The 15,050-nt window shown below is 40.0% G+C and overlaps 1 protein-coding gene across 4 annotated transcripts in view; it reads right to left on the minus strand.

Moving 5' to 3' along the window:
- The window catches only part of LOC138763735 (guanine nucleotide-binding protein G(I)/G(S)/G(O) subunit gamma-12-like), a 104,509-nt gene that overhangs the window by 13,305 nt on the left and 76,154 nt on the right, over positions 1 to 15,050 (minus strand). For 3 of the 4 annotated variants that reach the window (XM_069938411.1, XM_069938413.1, XM_069938412.1), the window contains 2 exons: positions 7,442 to 7,494; positions 7,245 to 7,352 (listed from right to left, as the gene is read on the minus strand). In XM_069938411.1, coding sequence (XP_069794512.1) covers positions 7,245 to 7,325 — 81 coding nt within the window. In that variant the 5' untranslated portion in view covers positions 7,326 to 7,352; positions 7,442 to 7,494. The remainder of the gene's footprint in view (positions 1 to 7,244; positions 7,353 to 7,441; positions 7,495 to 15,050) is intronic. The other variant, XM_069938414.1, reaches the window with a different exon arrangement.

A 15,050-nucleotide genomic window follows, 5' to 3' on the forward strand; every position in this document is an offset into this window, starting at 1 on the left:
AACGGAGCCACCTTTGAGCTGGACATCGGTGGTAATCCAAAGGTCTTCACTACGGATAGACTCAAGCCTGCCCACACAGTCCCAGCAGAACCCGTGGAGACACCAACACCTTGACGCAGAGGCAGACCACAAAAGACTTTGGGGACTATACCTATGGACACTATAGACTGTAACGCTGGTTTTGGGACGGGGTGGGGGGGGGGGTGTCATGTGGCGGCCCGCAATTGCGAAGACTGGGCTGGCACATTGCGCAGCAGCAGACGTGGACAGAAATCGCTAAAGCGACTCCCAGGACAACAAACCGGCAGGGATAGAAGCTGGGCCAGCATCAGACCAACATATTTAAAATTCGGTTAGATAAATTTTTACATGATAGAGGAATTAGGGGATATGGGGAGAAGGCAGGTCATAAATTAGATCAGCCATGATCGTATTGAACGGCGGAGCAGGCTCAATGGGCCATTTTTGGCCTACTCCTGTTCCTACTTCCTATGTTCCTAGCCCTAAAATGGCATTGGTCAAGCTGCCCAGCTAACTTAGCAGAAATAGGCTGGGGAAGAAGAGCATTTACATGCATGGTCGTTCCTGCCTGCGATTGTTATTCATATGGATGACTCAGTTAATCAGCAAAAAACAGCAGGAATTTGAACAGTATAAAAGCAGCCTTTCCAGCCCTAATAAATGAGTGAGCTTAACCTGCCACACTGTGTGTGTGTGTTTCTTTGTAGCGGTTGGCTACACCCTTCAAATCGCCACCTATTTTTCTATGCTTCAGTTCATAAAATCCAAACTTGTTTAACCTTTCCCTGTAACTCATCTCCTGACATCCAGGCAACATCCCAGAAAATCTTCTCAGTACCATTTCTACCTTATTGATATCTTTCCTAGTTAGGTGCGAAAAACTGCACACAATATTCCAAATTTGGCCTCACCAATATATTACACAACAATAACATCCCAGCTCCTATACTCAATAAATGAATTATGAAGTGCTAAAAGCTCTCTTTACACCTGTAACACCACTTTCAGGGAACTATTTATCTGTATTCCCAGATCCTTCTGTTCTACAACACTCCTCAGTGCCCTACCATTTACTGATTATGTTCTTTCTTGGTTTGTCCTTCCAATTGCAACACGTCACATTAAATTCCATCTGCCATTTTTCCAGCTGGTCCAGATCCCTCTGTAAGCTTTGAAAACTTCCTTTGCTGTCCACAACACCTCTAATCTTAATGTCATCTACAAACTTACTGATCCAATTTACCATATTATCATCCACATTATTGATACAGATGACAAACAACCATAGTCCCAGCACTCATCCCTGACAACTAGCCACAGACCTCCACTCTGAGAAGCAATCATCCACGACTATTCTCTGGCTTCTCCTGTCCAGCCATTGTCAAATCCAGTTCACTACTTCACCATGAATACCTAGTGTCTGAATCTTCTTGACTAACCTCCCTGTAAGTTCATGTAGACAGCCTTTCCTTTGTCCACTTTCCTGGCAACTTCCTCAAAAAACTCTAAGATAGGTTAAACTTGACCAATCATGCACAAAGCCATGTGGCTATCCAAATTATATATCCGATTTCTTAGAACATCTTCCAAATAATTTACCTACTACTTACGTCAGGCTCACCGGCCTATAATTTCCAGGGTTACTTTTGGAGCCTTTTTTAAACAATAGAACAATGCGAGCTACCCTCGAATCTTTCAGCACCACACCCATAACTAAGGACATTTTAAATATTTCTGCCACAGCCCCTGCAATTTCTACAAGGACCAAAGGAATATCTTGTCAGATCCAGGGTATTTGCCCACCCTTATTTGCTTTAAGACAGCAAGCACTTCCTCCTCTTTAATCTGTATATATTCCATGACCTCTGCTAATTTTCCTTACTTCCCATGACTTTGTGTCTGTTTCTTGTGTGAATACTGAGGAAAAAAGCATTTAAGATCTCCCCCATCTCCTTTAACGCCATACAAAGCCAATCATTTGATCTTCAAGGGGACCAATTTTGTCCCTTACTATCTATCCTTTTGCTCTTAATATAATTGTAGGAACCCTGAGGATTTTCCTTCATATTATCGGCCAAAACAACCTTATGTCTTCTTTTAGCCTCCTGATTTCTTTCTTGGGGTTTTTCTTGCATTTATTGTACTCCTCAAGGAACTTATCTACTATACACCTCTCTCTTCTTCTGAACCAGATCCCCAATATCCCTCAAAAACCAAGGTTCCCTAAGCCTGCTAACTTTGCCTTTATTCCTGATAGGAACATACATACTCTGTACCCTCAAAATTTTACTTTTGAAGTTCCTCCACTTACCTCGCACATCCTTGCCCGAAAAGAACAGCCCAATCCACGCATTTCCTCAAAATTAGCCTTTATCCAATTGAGAATCTCAACCCAAGACCTATTCTTCTCCACTATTAACTTGAAACTAATGGTATTATGATCACTGGACCCAAAATGTTCCCCTACACATACTTCTGTCACCTGTCCTGTCTTATTCCCCAATAGGAGATTTAGTATTGCATTCTCTATAGTTGATGCCTCTGTAGATTGATTGAGAAAACTTTCCTGAACACATTTGACAAATTCCAAGCCATCCAGCCCTTTTACAGTACGGGAGTCCCAGTCAATATGTGGAAAGTTAAAATCTACAACTATCACAACCTTACGTTTCCTGCAGCTATTGCTATCTCTCTACAGATTTTCTCCTCTAATTCTTGTTGACTATTGGGCAGTCTTCAATACAACCCCATGAGTATGATTGTACCTTTCCCGTTCCTCAGCTATACCCATATAGCTTCAGTAGACGATCCCTCTGGTCTGTCCTGCTGGAGCACACCTGTGATATTTTACCCGATAAGTAATGCCACTCCTCCCCCTTTTGTCCCTGTTCTATCGTGTCTAAAGCAACAGAAGCCCAAAACATTGAGCTGACAGTCCTGCCCCTCCTGCAACCAATGGCCACAATGTCATAATTCCACGTGTCAATCCATGCTCTGAACTTGTCTATCTTTCCTGCAATACTTCTTGCATTGAAATAGATGCACCCGAGAACATTTCCACCATTTTCAACCCATTAATTTTTAATGGTGCATGCAATTTTCAATTATTTTTTACATCCTCCACTTCTCTATCTGCTCTGGCACGCTGGTTCCCCTCTCTCTACAAATTTAGTTTAAACCCACCAGAGCAGCACTAGCAAACCTTCCTGCAAGGATATTAGTCCCACTCCAGTTCAGATGCAAACAGTCCCATTGGAACAGCTCCCACCTTCCCTGAAAGGGAGCCCACTGATCCAGAAACCTGAAGCCCTCCCCCCTGCACCATGTCTTTAGCCATGTGTTAAGCTGCATTATCCTCGTATTTCAAACCTCACTAGCACGCGGCACAGTTAGCAATCTTGAGAGCACTACCCTGGAGATCCTGTCCTTCAAACTAGTGCCTCACTCCCTGAACTTTCCTTGCAGGACCTCCTACCCATGCCATTGGTTCCTATATAGTCCAACTCGATCTATAAATTTACAGATGACACCAACGTCATAGGCCAGATGTCAAATTATGAGTTGGAATATAGAAGGGAATTTGATGGATTAGTGGCTTGGTGCCACAACAACAACTTCTCCTGCAATATTAGCAAGTCAAAAGGAGCTAATCATTCTAGAACTGGGATAGAGCTCATGCACTTGCTGCACCAACAGCACTGAGGTGGAGATAGTAGACTGCTTTAAGTTCTTCAGTGACCTGCCCACTGTACAGAAGTGCTGAAGAAACTCAGCAGGTCAAGCAGCAACCATAAAAATTAATAGGCAGTAGATCTTTTGGGCCTGAGCCCTTATTCAGGAGTGCAAAAAATCAGGTAGACACGTAATAAAAAGGTTGGGGAGGTGCACAGGCTAACAGCTAGGAGGTAATAGATGATTATAGGTGGGAGTGGGGAAAATAAAGAAGCTGAAATGTGACAGGGGAAGGGCAGAGGGCTAAGAAAGATAGCTTTGAAAAGAGAATAAAGGAAAGGGGGTAGAGAGCTGGAGGAAGGGAGACAGAGACTAGGGACGGAGTAACAGAAATTGGAAAAGTCGATATCAATGTTCTAGTTGGAGATTGCTGAGACAGAATGCAAGGTGTTGTTCCTCCAATTTGCAGGCAGCATCAACTTGGCAGGACAATGCCATGGACAGACATGTCAGTGTGGCAATGGATTTGGAATTGGAAGTGGTTGGCCACTGGGAGGTCCTTGCTATTGCAGTGGACTGAGTGAAAGTGTTCAACAAAGCGATTTCCCAGTCTGCGTCATGTCTCCCCATGGAGGTTGCAGGATGAGCACTGGATGCAGTAAATAACCCCAATAGATTCACTTGTGATGAAGTGTTGCTTTACTTGGAAGGACTGTTTGACATACCGAACAGTGATAAGGAAGGAAATGAAAGTGCAAATATAGTACAACACTTCTGGCAGTCACAGGGGTAACTACTAAGGGGATGAATTGTGGGAAGCTACGTGGACGAGGGAGTCATGGAGGGAGATGGAAAGTGGAGATGAGAGGGAAAGATGTGCCTGGTGGTGGAATTCTGTGGTACACATTGGAAATTGTGGAGAAGTAATTGGATGTATAAGTTGATGGAATGGTGGATAAGGATGAGGGGAACCCTGTCCTTGTTGCACCTGGGGATGGGGTAAGGAAGCTATTAATGCAGATGTGTGAGATACGGCTGAAGGCCAAGCTAATGGCAGTAGAGAGGAAGCCATGTTTTCTAAAGAAAAAGGATATCTCAGATGTTCTGGAATAGAAGGCTTTAACCTGGGAGCAGATGCAGCAGAGAAGGAGGAATTGAAAGAAAGAATAGAATCCTTTAGTTAGTGGATTTATAAAAGATGTCTGTAGATATTTTTTCTCTCAAAGTGGAGACATGGAGATTGAGAAATGGGATAGAGTTCCCAGAGATATCAAGTGAATTTGAGGCCACTGCGGAAGCTGGCAGCAAAGTGGATAAAGTTGACCAGCTCATCATGGGTGCAGAAGGCAGTGCCAATGTAGTTGTCAATGTAACAAAAATTTGAGGAGCCTTGCCTCTGTAGGTTGGCAGCAGCAATTGCTCAACATACCCAATGAAAAGATAGGCTGGAACCCATGAGAGTACCCACAGGTAGATCTTTGATTTGAAGAAACTGGCAAAATCCGAGTAAGTTATTGAAGGCATAAAAGTTCTTCCAGGCAGAACAGGGTTACATTGATGGAGGAGGACTGGCTAGGTCTGTTATCTTTTTCACTTCCAATGATGTGATGGCCAAGAAAGCCTCCTTCTCTGCTGTATCTGCTGCCAGAGTATGGCTTTTCATTCTAGGACATCTGCAATTCTACGTCCTAAGAAGCTTGAGGAAATTTGGCATGTCATCTATGACTCTCAACAACTTCTAAATATGCACCAGAAGTATCCTGTCAGGATGCATCACTATAATTGCTTTACCCACAGGAAATGCAGAGTTGTGAACTCAACTCATACCATCACACAAAACCAATTTCTTCCATTGATTCCATTTAATTTCCCTGCTGCCTTGGAAAACAGCCAATATATTAAAAGGCTAAACCTATACCCTGGCAACATGTCTCCCTCCTCCCACCAGGAGAATTAACGATGTGAAATGACATAGTTTCTTTCCTGCTGTTGTTAAATCTGAACAAAAATCACAGTAAAATACTGATGCCATTGCTTTGTTCCCACTGATCTCTCTTTAACTCTGAACTCTGTGCTAGGTTTTTATTTTTGTATGCAGAATAAACTTTCTCACTATACCTTCTTACATGTGGCAATAAACTAGGATTATAAAATAAATATTATCCAAAGTTATAACATCAACTTGCAGTTCAGTATGTTTTTTTACTTTCTTTAAAAAATGAATAATTTCAGGAAATCTAAAATGATCTAAATTATGCAGTAACTTAAAACAATCTTAAATTGGTAAATAATTGAAATATTAGAAGTAGTTGAAGATAAACATGGCTCTGAAAACAACCACATTTTTCTAAAAGAACCTGCAATTAAGGCATAATATGCTAAATAATGGACTCACAAAATTAAGAATTTATGAAATGGAGACATAGTTGTCAGAAAAGCTGTTGATCAATTTTAAAAAAGCTTAATTATTTTTTCAATTAATAGTGCATTCAGCATAGTTTTAATCATACTGTTAAACAATAAACAATGATTTTAGCAAGAATATGCAAAAGAAATTATTACATTAGAGGTGTTTGAAATTCAAATTCTCATCCTCCTTAGGGGCACTGATATCAACTAATGGATTAATTCCCAATTGGGTGAATCAAATTGGGTGTAAGGACAAGACTGATGCAGAACTGCTGCAAAGGGAACTGGTGTCAAGTGATTTTTTCGTGCACTAATAGTGGAAATTACAGCTATGTTTTCTTGGTTATAAATCACTTCAATACACTAAATTTGGCACAAAATAAAGAGCAAATTTCAGGCCTGTAATTAATTATTACGCCCACAGCACTGTTTAGCACCAGCGTTGTTATATATTTGCAAGTTATTAACTGCTGGAGCAACAATTCCTCTGATAAATACAAGAGGTTAATTTTATTGTGGCTGATTTTTATCATTTTCAATTTTCCCAGCAAAGATGCAGATGGGAAAAAAATCAAATGCATTTTCTTAATAATTTCAAACTAACCATAAGCTCTGAAATCCACAAATTCTTATATCCAGTTTGTATTATTAGCCAATCATGACTAATACAGTAGATGGTTCATTGCCTCTATTCTGGGGAACAAAGCAGTGAGAGCTGGGTTTAATCCAAAGCAAACCAATTTTATTGTCCTCAGTGTCCAAATTAACACAAGGAATGGCTAGTTTGGTTGAAGTGACTGTGTAATGTTGAGGTCAGTGGAAATGCTAAAGTTTGACGAGATGTTCAGTAGTATTTCAAACAAAAAAAATTACAGTTATTTAGGTAAATTGCAGTGTGCATTAGAAATAAAATTATTAGATCACTTGTCTTGATCTGTATTTTGTGAAACCTGCAACCTAAATAAATTTGCTATTAAAACAAAGCTTTTGGGATGTGCGCTTAAACATCTCACCTACTCTGAAATTGGAATGGTAAAATTTATCATGTGTTTCATTTGTTTGAAAAATACTAAAAAAAGGTGCATTTTCAGAAATGGTAATATGACATTGTGTTCTGTTACCATTATGTTCAAATTCCTTACCTTTATCCTTTCAATATTGGACTCTTTTTTAAGTTGCTGAACTGCCCTTGTTGCTTGTGCTATGTTGTTTGTGCTGGCCATCCTTGATGATATTTTTAATGTTAATACCTACATCAAAAAGATAGAGGGCATTATATGAAAAAGTAGAGCATAATAGAATTTATTTTACAGATAAAACATTACATTTGAAAATGTACCTATCTTGATTCTTTGAAGAAATTGCTGATTTCAGTCGTGTTGGAATTAAATTCTGCAAAAATAAACAATTTGGGCATCAATGAATATGGAGAATCAAAATTAAACCTATGTTATTTATACTCATCTGTACATTTTCTTTGTGTATCAGTGTATTGATATTTTTTCTATAGCTCCAAAAGCAGAATGTTAAACGTTTCATTGATACAATTATATTGTTCAAATTTTAAAAAAAATAGAATGAATATTGTCATTTTCTGCAAGTGTTGTCATAATCAATTTTATATCATGGGACTTTCAAGGTGAAGAATTAGGATAGCTGATTGAGTTTGCATGCTCAGTGGGAAAGAAATGATGATATGACCAAAATCAAAAAGATTATAAAGAGCCTTTCATTAATTCAGAATTTCACAAACCAAGTCAATGGAATACCACTAAAGGCAGTTCCTATTGAAATGAAGGAAATATGGCCAGCAAATTGCACACATGTTCCTATAGAGAGCACTAGCAACAGTGATCCAATGATTTTTCCAAAAATGTTGTTTGAAGGAAAAATAGTAACTTTGTTTCGAGGGCAGGTTTGATTAGAAGGTACAGAATCATCACTCTTTTGTACAACCTTCTTCCAATCAGAATCCCAATACATTACAACATTCTCCTTTTCCCTTCCATCAGTACAGGTATCATTCAGTTCCTCCCTCTTCATACATCGCATGTTATGTTAATTAGTTTATTCCCTCCTTAGGGGCATCTAAGTTAATATTCATGTCTCTATTAAGCAAGTGCAGTACTAGCTATAGACTACCTTAGGTCACTGTACCAGCCTGAACCAGATCCTTGCATCTTTGGGGCTCTTGATAAGAGGCCTACTAGCTAGTATTGTCCGTTTTCAAGCTCTCATCTACATTCTTTGCATTCCATCCCTTTTCACAGAATGGTGCGTGTTCAATCATCTTCAATCATATTTCACAAAAGCAAGCAGAGATGGTGCAAAATGCCATTATGCTTAGTTCCAGGTGCTGAATGATCTTTGCAAAAATTCACTCTTGCCTGATCTTTCTTTTCATACTGCCTTCTCAGGCATTCTGTTCTTCGCAGAGTGGCAAGATTATCTCTTCCTCTAACACACGGATTCCTCCCTTTTTCTCTAATGAAGCCTTCGATTGTTTCTTCAGTTGCCGTCTTCCTCTTATGAGCCTTTCGATTTCCTGTTGCCTTCTTGATTTGAGCCAACTTGGTTCCTTCTGTTTCCTCTTTCTCTTTTCCCTCACTCCAAATCTCTCCACTCCATAACTGTTGTTGGGTCTGCAATTTTTGAGTTTCGCCTGTGGGCAGTGGGGGGTGGGGGGAGTTCTCCTGCCACTGGGCTTCATTAGACTGATTTGACTTACTTCTTAAAAAAGAAATGGTCAATGTGACATCCCTCATTAAGTTCACTCTAGTATTTTTTCTTGCCTTGATGGATCCCCTTTCCAAGGTTCCAAGGTTACTACCTTTGTCCAACCACAGATGCAACTCTGGAATTTCTGTCCTTCCAGAGTGACTGATCTATCAGGTCCAATACTGATCGTCTAACTCGTGGTCATTTCCGTTCTTAGGTCTTTGGCTAGGTGGACCACCATTGAGTCACCTTGCACCCCTATTCTTGTTGACTCCAGGGGTATTCTTCGTTTTGACACTTTTGCTATATAGCAATGACTCCTGCTAGCTTGGGGTCTATTCCCTCCTGTCAGCAGTCTCTCCCGACTGTCTTTCTCTGGTTGTCAGTTGCCCTTTCACAGCAGTCACTGATTTATTCCAGGTATTTAGGTTGATATATAGGACTAGGTGTTACAATCCTTGACATTTCAGTATTAGTGAGATTTTTCGAGTTAGTATTGACTGTGTCTGTGGTTGATATTTGAGGAATCATTGCAATTTAAAAGCAGTCCTGGAACATGCACAAAATTGAAGCAATAAATTGGATAAGAATGTGGAAATTAAGCAAAGTTTTCTTAAAAGTTTATTTTTTATATATTTTAAAAGATTGATATATTAGTTAATAGTAGATGACATAATATTTCTAGGTTGACTCAAATTATCTGTAGTATTTAAGCCAGAGCTTGAACCCCTCAGAATTCCAGGATCTGAGCATGTGGGTGTTAAAAGGGCTACTATTTTATTTTCCTGTGTAATAAGTGATTATTTCATACTAAAGTACAACATTTCAAATCTACACCTACTATTGTGGATTCCCACTGCTGTTAAACCAATTCCCTATCAACAACTATCAACAGCAGGCTGCTGGAGACTGGCTCATGAGAACCAGGTATCAGAGATGGGATTCAAGAGGGTGCTGAGAGCAAGAAGGGCTCCCGAAGGGCCTCGGCATTGAAGCTTCCTAATAAATCTCCCGGGCTGGATGAGGTGCATCAACAGGTTTTGAAAGAAGTGGCTTTAGAGATTGTAGATCCATTGGCGATGATCTTCCAGAAATCGATAGACTCTGGAGAGATTCCAGAGGATTGGAAGATCAATGTGGTTCTGCTGTTTAAGAAAGGTGGGAGATAGAAAAAAGGAAACTATAGGCTGATTAGTCTGACGTTGGTGATTGGGAAGATATTAGAGTCGATCCTCAAGGATGAGGTGATGAAATACCAAGAGATGCTTGACAGGTTAGGTCCAAGTCTATTAGAGTGTTTTGAAGAAATCTCGTAGAATAGACAAAGGAGAGGCTGTGAATGTTATCTATTTAGATGTTCAAAAGGCTTTCGTTAAGGTGCCGCATATTAGGCTTCTAAATACGATGAGGGCCCATGGAATTACAGGGAAGTTATTAAACTGGATAGAAAAGTGGCTGATAGGCAAGAAGCAAAGGGTTGAAATTAAAGGTTCCTGTTCTGGATGGCTGCCTGTAACTAATGGTGTTCCACAGGGGTATTGGGGCTGCCGCTATTTACAATTTATATTAATGATTTGATTGTGGTATAAATGGTTTTGTGGCCAAATATGCAGATGACGCCAAGATAGGTGGCATAGTAAGAAATGTAGTGGAAACCGTAAAGTTTCTAGACAGCTTAGGAGAGTGGGCATAATTATGGGAGATGAAATTTATCAGAGAAATGAACAGTTGTACATTTTGGCAGTGGAAATAAACAGGCAGAATACTATTTGGATGGGGTGAAAATTCAAACCTCGGATGTGCAAATGGGCCTGGGTGACCTCATGCAGGGAAACCTAAAAATTAATGACCAGGTGAAATTGGTAGTGAAGAAAGTGAATGCTATGTGGGCATTAATTTCAAGAGGAATGGTGTACAAGAGTAAAAAGGTGTTGATAAGGCTCTATGGGACACTTGTGAGACCTCATTTGGAGTAATGTTTGCAGTTTTGGGCCCCCTATCTTAAAAAGGATGTGATGTTGTTGGAGAGGATGCAAAGGAGATCTAACATAACATAACAATTACAGCACGGAAACAGGCCATTAGGACCTTCTAGTCCGCACCGAACCAAACACCCCTTTCTAGTCCCACCTCCCTGCACAATGCCCATAACCCTCCATCTTCTCATCCATATACCTGTCCAACCTTTTCTTAAATAATACAATTGACTCCGCCGCCACTATTTCTCCCGGAAGATCATTCCACACGGCTACCACTCTCTGAGTAAAGAAGTTCCCCCTCATGTTACCTCTAAACCTCGCCCCTTAATTCTTAACTCATGTCCTCTTGTTTTAATCTTTCCTCCTCTTAACGGAAATAGTCTATCCACATCCACTCTGTCTATCCCTTTCATAATCTTAAATACTTCTATCATATCCCCTCTCAACCTTCTATGCTCCAAAGAATAAAGACCTAATCTGTCCAATCTCTCCCTATACTCTAGATGCTTAAACCCAGGTAACATTCTGGTAAACCTTCTCTGCACTCTCTCCACTCTGTTTATATCCTTCCTATAATTAGGCGACCAGAACTGCACACAGAACTCCAAATTAGGCCGCACCAACGTCTTATACAATCTCAACATCACCTCCCAACTCCTATATTCCATGCAATGATTGATAAAGGCCAGCATACTAAAAGCCTTCTTCACCACCCTATTCACGTGAGTTTCTACCTTCAGGGAACGATGTACCGTTACTCCTAAATCTTTCTGCTCTTCTGTATTCCTCAATGCTCTCCCATTTACCACGTATGTCCTATTCTGATTCTTCTTACCAAAATGAAGCACCTCACACTTATCAGCATTAAATTCCATCTGCCATTATTCAGCCCACTTTTCTAAGCAGCCCAAATCCCTCTGCAATCCTTGAAAACCTTCTTCATTATCCACTATTCCACCTATCTTAGTATCGTCTGCATATTTACTAATCCAATTCACCACCCCATCATCTAGATCATTAATGTATATAACGAACAACAATGGGCCCAATACAGATCCTTGAGGCACACCACTGGTCACCGGCCTCCAACCTGACAGACAATTATCCACTACCACTCCCTGGCCTCTCCCTTTAAGCCAATGTTCAATCCATTTGACTATCTTAAAATTTATACCTAAAGACTGCACCTTCCTAACTAACCTTCCATGTGGTACCTTATCGAAGGCCTTACTGAAGTCCATATAGACAACATCCACTGCGCTACCCTCATCCACATTCCTAGTCACCTCTTCAAAAAATTCAATCAGATTGGTCAAACATGACCTTCCTCCCATAAATCCATGTTGAGTGCTCCTGATCAGACCCTGTCTATCCAGATGTTTATAAGTACTATCTCTAAGAATTTTCTCCATTAATTTACCTACCACAGACGTCAAACTTACAGGCCGATAGTTGCCAGGCTTCCTCCTTGAACCCTTTTTAAATAACGGAACCACATGCGCAATGCGCCAATCCTCTGGCACTATCCCCATATCTAATGACATTTGGAAAATTACCGCCAGAGCCTCTGCTATTTCCTCCCTCACTTCTCTCAATGTCCTGGGGAAGATCCCGTCTGGTCCCGGAGACTTATCCACCTTTATATTCTTCAAAAGCCTTAAAACTACACCTTTTGTAATCTCTATATTCCCCATATTTACCCAATTTGCTTTTTTTTATCTCACATCTCCCAATATCCTTCTCCTTAGTGAATACCGAAGAAAAGAAACTGTTCAATATCTTCCCCATTTCTCTAGGCTCCACACACAGTTTTCCGCTCTGATTTTCTAAGGGACCAATTTTGTCTCTAGCTTTCCTCTTACCATTAACATATTTGTAGAACTCTTTTGGATTAGTTTTCACCCTGCTTGCCATAGTTTCCTCGTACCTTCTTTTAGCTTTCCTAATTCCTCTCTTAAGATTCCTCTTACATTCAATGTATCTTTCAAACATCTCCTTAACTCCATGCTTCTTATATCTAATGTACGCCTCCCTTTTTCTTCGAACCAAGTTTCCAATATTCCTTGAAAACCACGGCTCTCTCAAACCTTTTGCCCCTCCTTTTAACCTAACAGGAACATAAAGCTTTTGCACTCTCAAAAGCTGATCTTTAAAAGACTTCCATCTCTCTACTACATCCTGCCCATAAAACAAATTGTCCCAATGCACACCCTGCAAGTCCTTTCGCATCTCCTCAAATCTAGCTTTTCCCCAATCAAAAACCTCAATCCTTGGCCCTGATTTCTCTCTTTCCATAATGACATTGAAGCTGATGGCATTATGATCACTGGACCCGAAGTGCTCGCCAACACTAACCTCCGTCACTTGACCCATCCCATTTGCCAACAGTATATCTAACACTGCTCCTTCTCTGGATGATTCCCGGAATGCAAGGGCTAATGTATGAGGAGCGTTTGGCAGCTCTTGGGTTGCATTCATTGGAGTATAAGAGAATGAGAGGAGATCTCATAGAGGAATTTCGTATTTTGAAAGGCTTACATAGGGTGGATGCGGGTAAAATATTTACCTTGGTGGGTGAATCGAGGACAAGGAGTCATAGTCTGAAAATTAGAGGTTATCCATATAAATCAGAGATTAGGAAGAACTTCTTTAGCCAGAGGGTTGTGGATCTGTGGAATTCACTGCCACACACAGCAGTGGAAGCCAGATCACTGGGAGTATTTAACAAGAAATAGACAATTATCTCATTAGTGAGGGTATTAAGGGATATGGGGAAATTGGAACTAGTGTAGAGTTGCTTAGTGTAGATTTACAGAACAGAATTGATGGGCCTAGTGGCCTGGTTCTGTTCCTTTGTCTTGTGATATCGGAGGTTTGGAGAGGTTGCAGGAATGCTATGGAGAATCCACAGACAGTGATTCTGAAGGGACTCTTTTGCTTCTCTTTCTCTCATACTGTAAGCAGCACTGGGCAATACAAATGGAGAATCTTTGTCTTACGGCAGGCAAAAGTTGAAGTATATCATACATGCAACTTTTTAAATGGATATTAGGATAATAAAAGGAACCATGAAAATTCTAAAGCTTTTTTAATGGTTTTTACATTCCCCATCATTTCTGGAATTTTCTACAAATGAGCTAAAGCTCTGATAATACCTATTTTAAGACAGACATATATATTTTGATGGCAAAAAAAATTTCCTGCTACCAAGACTGCAAGAGCTTTCTTTGCCTGTCATGCATCATCTGATAATTATTTTGATTGCACTGAATTGTTCTATGACCTTTTCCTCACACTTTATTCACAGCTTGTATAGGTATGATTTTTCATCAAAATTGTAAGTAAAATCTGAAGAATGCAGGGAAGTTTTGTGACTTGAATTCACACAATTTAATTTATTTAATCTGCAATTTGTATCCAAATCCTGATACTCATGTTGTTAAGCAATTCACAAGTCTCAATTGCTTAGATATGTTGGTAATATTCACAGCAAGTACACTACATTTCCTATTGTCACAAAGATACCAAAGCATAGAGAATATTCAAGAACATAACACTTCATTCATGCAATGAGGAAGTAAAACTTTCATGTTCAAAACCCAAACACTATTTTCCCATGATGCACAGTTAGTTAGTTTATCTGATATAGAATAAAAATGGAACATAGTTAACTTCAGCACCAAAGATCACTGAAGTTGGAGAGTAAGGAGGAGACTCGGTTTGGGTACCAAGTTAAAACTAACGTGTACCGTAGCTAATATTTTGCACATTAAAACAACGTAAAGCAGACCAATTCAGACAGGCAATTTACTCTACTAAATTCATGGTGCCTTTTTCCTCCGTGGGGGGGGGGGGTGGGGGGGGGAAGAGGTGGGAAGTATCTTCCTAAAAACTGCATAACATAAACGATGTGGCCCAATGTATTCATGCTAGCTCATTGAAAATTATTATTTAATTTGTCCAACTCTCCCAGTGCCAATCTATGAATCAAGTGTTCCCTGAATTCATGAGCAAGATGCTTATGTTTAGAAATTGTTCTCCGTTGATCAATGAGCTTTTGGCAGTTGAATTAATGTTTTACAGTCTATATTTTTATATTTTGACTCAGTCTTTAAGCATACAGGAACCTTAACAAGTGCATGTGACTTTTTACTGGAGCAGAGAACAGGTTTGGAAGTGTATTTAAGCACATGTGATGGGAACAGAAGCTTCACAAAGCTCAATTGATATATTCTCTTTGGCTTGGCTTCG

This window comes from Narcine bancroftii, chromosome 5, assembly GCF_036971445.1.
Source record: "Narcine bancroftii isolate sNarBan1 chromosome 5, sNarBan1.hap1, whole genome shotgun sequence".
Lineage (NCBI taxonomy): Eukaryota > Metazoa > Chordata > Chondrichthyes > Torpediniformes > Narcinidae > Narcine > Narcine bancroftii.